This window comes from Solanum lycopersicum, chromosome 3 (assembly GCF_036512215.1).
Source record: "Solanum lycopersicum chromosome 3, SLM_r2.1".
In the NCBI taxonomy this organism is placed as follows: Eukaryota; Viridiplantae; Streptophyta; class Magnoliopsida; order Solanales; family Solanaceae; genus Solanum; species Solanum lycopersicum.
Window position 1 is genome coordinate 22,703,068 of NC_090802.1, and position 9,744 is coordinate 22,712,811.

General features: G+C 35.0%; 1 protein-coding gene across 1 annotated transcript; it reads right to left on the reverse strand.

Annotated features, from left to right (window-relative positions):
* Nucleotides 1-486: 486 nt before the first annotated feature.
* On the reverse strand, nt 487-969 carry LOC138347474 (uncharacterized). The gene is made up of 2 exons (XM_069295767.1): nt 903-969; nt 487-818 (listed from the first exon to the last, which is right to left on the reverse strand). The coding sequence occupies exons 1-2, from the start codon at nt 967-969 to the stop codon at nt 487-489; spliced, it is 399 nt and encodes a 132-aa protein (XP_069151868.1).
* Between the last annotated feature and the right edge of the window lie 8,775 nt (nt 970-9,744).

Genomic DNA, 9,744 nt, shown 5'->3' on the forward strand with positions numbered 1-9,744 from the left:
TCACTTTTTACTCCAAAACTCAACCGATCATTGAATTAAATTTTCTAAAAATCCTATTCCTTTGCACTAATCTAATCACCTTATCTCACCATAATGACAAATCACAATTCAAGCTTCTACATATAATTAGTGTTACTTGAAAGAATTTGGGAGAGTTTACCTGAAGCCGCCGTTTTAAATTTGGTTACATTCCATGCCTTTTTCTGTTTTTCTCCTCTTCTTATCGTATCTTTTCTTTAGATTATTTTTACCCTATTTCTTATATAATTAATTATAAAAAGTGGTAAAAGTGACCCAATATTTATTTTACTATTATTTTCTTTAACCACTAACTAAGTAAATTAGTAAAAATATCCCATTAAATTTCCTAGTTATAATTATTACTAGTTCAAAACACCCATTTAAAATCTATCGGAAAAATATTTATGAAATAAAAAGTTCTAGTTCTCAAAAAGACAGAAAATGATCGTTACAATAGATAACAATTTACTCATCGTTCGTCCTCAAACGATCAAAAGAATGGCGAGGGCAAGAAAGAGTAGACGAATCGGTAAAAACATGTGGATATCTTTCATGCATATCAGTCTCACTCTCCCAAGTGGACTCTTCAACATGCCGATTCTTCCACTGAACCTTAATAGCAGCAATCTCTTTTGATCTCAATTTGCGGACCTCCCTATCTAGAATAACAATAGGCTCTTCCTCATAAGATAGATTCTCATCAAAAAGAACTGAATCCCAACGAATAATATAATTTCCATCACTATGGTATTTTTTCAGCATAGACACATGAAATATCAGGTGCACTCCTGACAACCCTGGAGGCAATGGCAATTAATAGGCCACCTCCCCCAAGCGCTTCAGAACTTCAAATGGACCAATATACCTCGGGCTAAGCTTACCTCGCTTACCAAACCGCATCACACCTTTCATGGGTGAAACCTTCAGGAAGACTTGTTCACTCTCCATAAAATCCAAGTCTCTAACTTTTCGATTTGCATATTCCTTCTGCCTAATCTGAGCTGCTAAAAGCTTTTCTTGAATAAATTTCACTTTCTCTAACGATTCCCTCAAAAGATCAGTACCCCAATGTCTAACCTCAAATGCGTCAAACCAACCAATGGGAGACCTACATCTTCTCCCATACAATGCCTCAAATGGCGCCATATCAATACTCGAGTGATAGCTATTATTGTATGAAAACTCTGCTAAAGGTAAAAATTTATTCCAATGACCACCAAATTCTATCACACATGCAAGAAGCATATCCTCCAACACCTGAATCGTTCGTTCAGACTGACCATCAGTATGAAGGTGAAATGCAGTACTAAGATCCAGGCTAGTACCTAATTCAGCATGTAATGTTCTCCAAAACTTAGAAGTAAATTGCGTACCTCTATCTGATATGATGGAAAGTGGAACTCCATGCAATCGAACAATTTCTGAGATATAGAGTTTGGCTAACTTCTCTGCATTGTAAGTCATCTTGACCGGAATGAAGTGAGCAGACTTAGTTAACATGTCAACAATTACCCAAATAGAATCATACTTACCCAATGTCTTTGGAAGACCAACTACGAGATCCATTGCAATTCTCTCCCACTCCCATTCAGGAATGGACATTCTCTGAAGTGTCCCTCCAGGCCTCTGGTGTTCATACTTTACCTGCTGACAATTCGGGCATTGGGCAACAAAATCAACAATGTCACGCTTCATTTTACTCCACCAAAAATGTTGTTTTAGATCACGATACATCTTGATTGCACCAGGATGTATAGAATACCTTCAACTATGAGCTTTTGTAAGAATAGTGTGAATCAAATCATCCACACGGGGCACACATACCTTTCCCCTAATCCTCAAGACGCCTTCTTCATCAATTGCTGCCTCTTTAGCCTCTCCTCACAATACCATATCTCAAATTCGGCTCAGTTTCTCATCAGCAAACTGATTTCCCTTAATATTGTCAAGAAAAGAAGATCTTGCCTCCACACAGGCAAAAATCCTCATTTCTCTAGTACTTCCAGCCTCATAAAGTCATTAGCCAAAGTCTGAAGCTCTCTAGCCAATGGGCGTCTAGAAAACTGTAAGTGAGCTAAACTACCTATGCTCCCTGCTTTTCTACTTAAAGCATCTGCCACAACATTAGCTTTTCCGAGGTGATATAAAATAGTAATATCATAATCTTTCAATAATTCCATCCACCGTCTCTGCCTCAAATTTAAATCCTTCTGAGTAAAGACATATTGTAGACTATGATGATCTGTGTAAACTTCACACTTGACCCCATATAGGTAATGCCTCCACTGCTTCAATGCAAATACAACTGCAGCCAACTCCAAATCATGGGTCGGATAGTTACGTTCATACACTTTCAATTGCCTCGAAGCATAAGCAATTACATTTCTCTCCTGCATTAGCACTACACCCAAACCAGAATAAGATGCATCACAATAAACAATAAAATTCTTACCTTTTATTGGCAAGGCAAGAATAGATGCAGTAGTCAATAATGTCTTGAGTTTCAGGAAGCTTTCTTCACATTCGTCCGACCATACAAATGGAACATTCTTCTTAGTCAAATTGGTCAGCTGGGAAGCAATAGAAGAGAATCCCTTTACGAATCGACGATAGTAGCTAGCTAAACCAACAAAACTCCTTACCTTCGAAACATTAGTAGGTCTTACCCAACTCTTCACTGCTTTAATCTTAGAAGGATACACCATCACTCCATCCTTAGAAACCACGTGCCCCAAGAAGGACACTTAATCGAGCCAAAACTCACACTTGGAGAATTTGGCATAAAGCCTTTTCTCCCTTAACAACTCCAATACAATTCTCAAATGCTCCTCATGTTTCCTGCTCTTTGAGTATATCAGTATATCATCAATGAATACAATAACAAAGAGGTCCAGATATGGCTTAATAATCCCGTTCATCAGGCTCATGAAAGCAGCAGGGGCATTCGTAAGCCCAAAAGACATTACTAAGAATTCATAATGCCCATACCTGGTTTGAAAAGCAGTCTTTGGCACATATGTTGCCCATATTTTCAATTGATGATAACCAGATCTCAAATAAATTTTAGAAAAGACACAAGCACCTTGTAACTGATCGAACAAATCATCAATGCGAGGAATGAGATACTTTTTCTTAATAGTTACCTTATTCAGCTGCCTATAGTCTATGCACATCCGAAAACTTCCATCTTTCTTCTTCACAAATAAAACCGGAGCACCCCAAGGGGATGCACTCGTTCGATAAAACCTTTACCTAACAACTCCTGAAGTTGGGCCTTTAACTCCCTTAACTCAGCTGGAGCCATTCTATAAGGGGAAATGGAAATGGGGCGAGTACCCGGCTCCAGATCAATACAAAAATCAATATCCCTATCCGGTGGTATACCAGGAAGGTCTGCAGGAAACACATCCAGAAACTCACGGATTATCGAAACAGACTCAATCGAAGGTACTTTGGAAGTATCATCCCTGAGATAAGCCAAGAAAGCTAAACAGCCCTTACTAACCATCCTCATAGCACGAAGAAAAGAGATATTACGAACTGGGATGGAAATAATGTCACCCTCCCATACTAGCGGATCTGTCCCAGGCTTGGCCAATGTCACAGTTTTAGCATTACAATCTAAGATTGCAGAATTTGGAGAAAGCCAAGTCATACCCAAAATTACATCAAAATCAACCATCTCTAGAATAATCAAATCTACATAAGTATTGCTCACGAATAGGCATGTCAAGCAAATCACAATATAAATCAAGACCAATAGCAAATGAGGAAGATACATATGAAAATGTCGATCCAGGATCAAACAATACAGAAGTCATGCAATCACAGACCAAAAGAGTACCTGTGATAACATCATCAGATGTCTCTGCTTCAGACCTTCCAGGAAAAGCATAACAATGGGCCCTATCACCTGTCTGTCCATTGCCCCTACCAAGCTGCGCTGCAGTAGTTCCAACTTGCCCACCACCCCGACTGAATTGGTGACCACCATTACCTTGTCTACCACGTCCTCCAGTATGGCGGCCTCTACCATGAACACCTTTACCTCTAACTACTGGGGGTCTGTAACTGTATTTTGGACAATATTTCCCAATATGTACAACCTCTCCACATCCATAACAATTTCTGGAGTCAAGTACAGGTCTCTGTGAAAATGACGAAGTATGGAGATAACCTCCAAACTCAGAAAAAGGCCCACTGGCCTGCGATGGACCCCCAGCTGAAGCCTGCAATAAAGATTGAATAGGACAGGCTGGATAACCTCCTGAACTCTGCCCTCTGGAGTAAGAACCACTAAACTCACCTCCCGTACGAAACTTCTTAAATGTCGATGCTATGGTGAAGTCGTCTGGTTTCATCCCCTCTACCTCTATCACAAAATCAACCACTTCCTGAAAGAATTTTGCTACAACAGCTACCTGTAAGGCTGGAATCAGCAAAGCTAACCTCAATCCTTTCACAAAGCGGCGAATCCGCTCTTGTGGACTGAAGCAAAGCTGAGTGGCATACCTAGATAATGCACGAAATTTGACCTCATAAGCAGCAACAGACATCCTTCCTTGCTCTAGGCTCAGGAACTCATCTCTCCTCCTATCCCTCAAAGTCCGGGGTATATACTTCTCCATAATTAAGCTACAAAATGATGCCCAAGTCATATGTGGTGCCCTTGCTGGTTGACACTCAACATACAACTGCCACCATATTTTGGCATCCCCCTGAAACTGGTAGGTCACAAATTCAACACCAAATCACTCTACTATGTCCATCTTATGTATAAGCTCATGACAATCAACCATAAAATCATAGGCATCTTCAGATTCAGCACCCTTGAAGACTAGAGGTTTCAACTTTAAGAACTTAATGAAAAGTTCATGTTGATCACTTGTCATTATAGAACCTGTAGTCAATCGAGGAAACATTCCTACTTCCAATGATGCATCCATGCGGGGTGTCACAGCAGCTGCATGTTATACTCCCTAAACTTGAGGTGCTGGTGCAGAAACCACTGGAGGTGTATGGACCTGATCAGTTAATCCGCTAAGATAAGTAAGAACCTGATTAATCATCTCTGGGGTAGGCTGGGGTGGTAATTTGTTATCCTGAACCTGCTCATTTTCCCCTTCCTCGCCCTCTCTCACTACCTCATCAGTCGGTGGAGGAGTCACTGCTCTATTTCTAGATGGACCAGGTGTTTGTCCTCTACCTCTAGTGCGCGTCCTTCTGCGACCTCTACCACGGCCTCTTGCTACTGCTCCTCCTCGAGTTACGGCCCCAATGGTTGGCTCAGACGCACCCTATCTTGCTAGTGTTGGTGTTGTGACAGTTGTTGCTCTAGTTCTAACCATCTGCGAAATAGAGTGAGAATGTCAGCTACCAATATGTATCACCTAGATACCAATTGGATCCAAGTAATAGCATGAAACAAAAAAAGAATGGAGTTTTCCTAAAGTCCTATAGCCACTCGAAGAAAAGTAAAGGCGTCCCTATACCGTTCCTCAAGACTCTACTAGACTTGTCCTTGTGTGGTGAGACCAATGAACCTAACGCTCTGATACCAAGTTTGTCACGACACAAAATGAGTCATGAGTGGCCCCCACACTTACCCCCTTAGGTGGGCGAACCAGTAAGTCTGAACCCCAACATATATCAATAATTCAACTATAAATAGCAAAAATAATGCGGAAGCTCCAAAAGTTATTAAGTAACCAATTTAAATAAGTTTCTAAAGTCTAATACTTATTATCCCAAAATCTGATAGTCATCACATCAAGGACATCTATTTCCAAATTACCAGTCTAAAAGTGTTTAAGAAATCAAAATAAGCAAAACGATGACTCATGTCCGAAATTCAAAGACATCAAGACGTGAATGAGAGAATCCAGCATGAGCTAGAATTAATAGCTCACCCTGAACTCTGATATGCTGGAGATTGGCTAGTCGAAGTCGATGGTACACTTGCTGCACTCCATAAAAGAACAGAGAAGAAAATACAAGTAGGGGTCAGTACAACGAACACGTACTGTGTAGGTATCATCGACCAACTCAAAATAGAAATCAATATATATTGATAATAATATAAAATCAACTACAATACTTAACAGGTGGCAAGCAACAAACACATGAACCATTGACAACAACACCATAATAGGTACACCATCAATCACAACATCAAGCACCCCTATGAGGACTCATGCCTCCACACCATACTCATTTGGAAAATTGATTCTTTGAGATTAAGTATATTAAGTTACTTCAAGATTCCTTTCCTTTAATGTTATTGTGTCGGAACGTGACACTCCGATCCTATATATCGTGTAGAAACGTGACACTCGATCCCATAATACCGTGTCAGAACGTGACACTCTGCTCCAATAATACCGTGTCGGAACGTGACACTCCGATCCAATTATCTCATTATTTTATTTCATCAAGCCTTCTTTATTCAAGGCGTCATTTTAATAGAGATGTTTCAACATTAGAAATTCAACAGTCTCATAATTTTAGGCCAACAACAAACCACACAATCAAGTATATACAACCACACCATCAAGTACATAGGAGACTTTACAATATCACTCAATACACATCAATCGCTATTTAGAGTTTATCTATCAAATAGAAATAAACCATAACCTACCTCCACCGAAGAATTGAAATCAAGCAAGCTACCTTTTCAATGTTTTTGCTTTTCTCGGTGCCTCTGAACCCTTTTCAATCTATCAAATATATATATATATAGCCAATTTCCTAAAATCCAAGCCTAAGGATAAATCTTAATTCCCCTATATAGTATAACTTTAACGAAACTTAATTAATTAAACATACTTATTTTTCAATTACCTATCTTAATATATCAAAATATAATTTATAATCATAACAAAATTATCATAATGAACTCACAACTATATTCCACAAAAATTGACCCCTCCAACATCTCAAACCGTACTGCCTAAATTTATACATTCCAAATCCCACATCACTAACTAATTGTTGCCTAAATCATTTGGTAATCATTACCAATGATTGCAGCAGCAACACATTAGCTACCGATCAATATGTCAATAATATATATATAAAAAAAATAAGTAATCTATCGCCTTTCCCTCAATTTCACCATATAATATAATATTAATAATATATGACCCTTATCAAATTATAATGACTTAATCTTGATTAACTTATTTTACGTACATGGATTCAAGATTGATAATGATCTTATCTTCGTTATTCAATCATTTGTCATTATGGTCAACCCGTTATTTTTTTCTCACTTTTTACTCCAAAACTCAACCGACCATTGAATTAAATTTGCTAAAAATTCTATTCCTTTGCACTAATCCAATCACCTTATCTCACCATAATGACAAATCACAATTCAAGCTTCTACATATAATTAGTGTTACTAGAAAGAATTTGGGAGAGTTTACCTGAAGCCGCCGTTTTAAATTTGGTTTCATTCCATGCCTTTTTCTGTTTTTCTCCTCTTCTTATCGTATCTCTTCTTTTCTTTAGAATATTTTTACCCTAGTTCTTATATAATTAATTATAAAAAGTGGTAACAGTGACCCAATATTTATTTTACTATTATTTTCGTTAACCACTAACTAGGTAAATTAGTATAAATATCTCATTAATTTCATAGTTATAATTATTAACAGTCCAAAACACTCATTTAAAATCTATCAGAAAAATATTTATGAAATAAAAAGTTCTAGTTCTCAAAACGACCGAAAATGGTCGTTACATGTAACATTTTAGACTATTCATTTACCTTATTCACTTTTGCATAATAATGTCACTTTCTCTTCTCATGTCTTTTGATATTTCAAGTATGGAATAGTATCCATATAATTTTTAGTACAATCGGATATACATTTTTCATAAACATCCATTTTTCATTACATTTTTCAAAAAAATAATTGAGTGAATATTAATGATATAGTTTCTTCTAATATTTTTTTGTTGTTGCAGATTTATCCTACAATACTTTTGTCACTCTCACAAATAATTCTCATAATAAGCAAATATATATTTTTTGTGTTTCTGATTTAAAGTTTATATGACATTTTGGATATATATTTTGCATAAACTTGGGTGAATATTAATGTTAATTTCTTCGAATATTAACATATTCATCCTTTAATTAACTGATGGTTTAATTGTGACAAAAGAAATTTTCATATTTATTTTGATAGTGCAAATTTCATTTTGTAGGAAAAAGAAGTTAACTCAAATGAGAAGAGAAATAAGTTGAAAAAGAAATCTGAGAATTTTTTTTTTGTATACTGAAAATTGGAGATGGAATCTAAAGCAGTCAAAGGTGATGGGTTAAGTTCTTCTAATAGTAATATAAATTTCATTCTACCGTTATTTCTTTTGATTAAATTTTTCTCATATTTTTTGAAGGTCGTATATTTTAGTGGCAATACACTTTGAAAGTTATATCTTTTGACGACAATTTTAATTATCATTTTTATCAATAATATGTTTTCATCATGTGAAAAAAAATAGAGTTCTTCATATTTTGACATGTTCATGGGTAATTCCTAATTTTTATTTAGTATAATAATAAATATCATATTTGAAACACATGAGAAATATTATTACCTTTCAATTGTATTTTTTTAGTAAACTATATTCATATATACTTGGGCGTGTACAAAATAATATAACAATCTCAATACGACCCATATTCATATTTGAAAGAATATAGTTATTGTTGTAATAGAAAAAAAAGTTATATAAATGAAGAATCATGCAAAAAAAAAATTTAATCGTATCAACTAAATTGAAATTTTGATTTGTTTGTACAAATAATTTAATTAGAATATTTATATGAATTTGATTTTGTTATATCAGCAGAAAATTAAAAGCTCAACATACCTAAAATCGACCACCAATAGCAAGATCATGAGAATGGACAACCACTATATATAAAGTGTCATTTCTTTCTTTGTATTCTTTTTTATTTTAAAAAATGAGGATTATATAAAACATTAAAATATATGACAAGCCATTCAAAATATAAAGTTATTACTATCTTTTTAGAAATATAAAATAAAATTGGCATGATAAATGGAGAAGAATGAGGAGAAAACTTAATAAATTACTAAATAAAAAGTAAAAAGACATTGAACCAAATGGAAAGAAATAAAAAGAAAAAGGCAGGAAGGAAATAAAAGGAATTGAAAAGGAAAATCTAATAATTGTCGATAAATAATAATTTAATAAAACATAAAAAGGAAATAAAAAAAATTTAGATCCTTAAATCACGTTATTTTTTATTTTATTTTTCTCCGTACTTATTATTCTTAGTCTTTTTTAATTGAGAGTAGGGAATTAAAGTATTAAAATGAATTATTCAAATTACAAAAGATGTGCACATACGCACTTATATATAAGAAATAATATAATGAATTTATCAAACAAGAATTGAAAATACAATGTCATAATATAAAGGTGAAATACTAAGGGTCAGTTTGGATTGACTTTTGGCTTATGACTTATAAGTTAAAAACCATAAGTTCTAACTTATGATTTTTGACTTTAAATAAGTGCTTATAAACACTTTTTTAATTTTATTCATACACTTTAAAACTGCTTAAAAACTATTTTGACTTTAAAATACCTCTAAAAAAAGTCAATCCAAACAGGCCTAAAACTACATAATGAAAAAGTTTAAAATAAAATATATTTTTATAAATTATTTAAATACAGTTA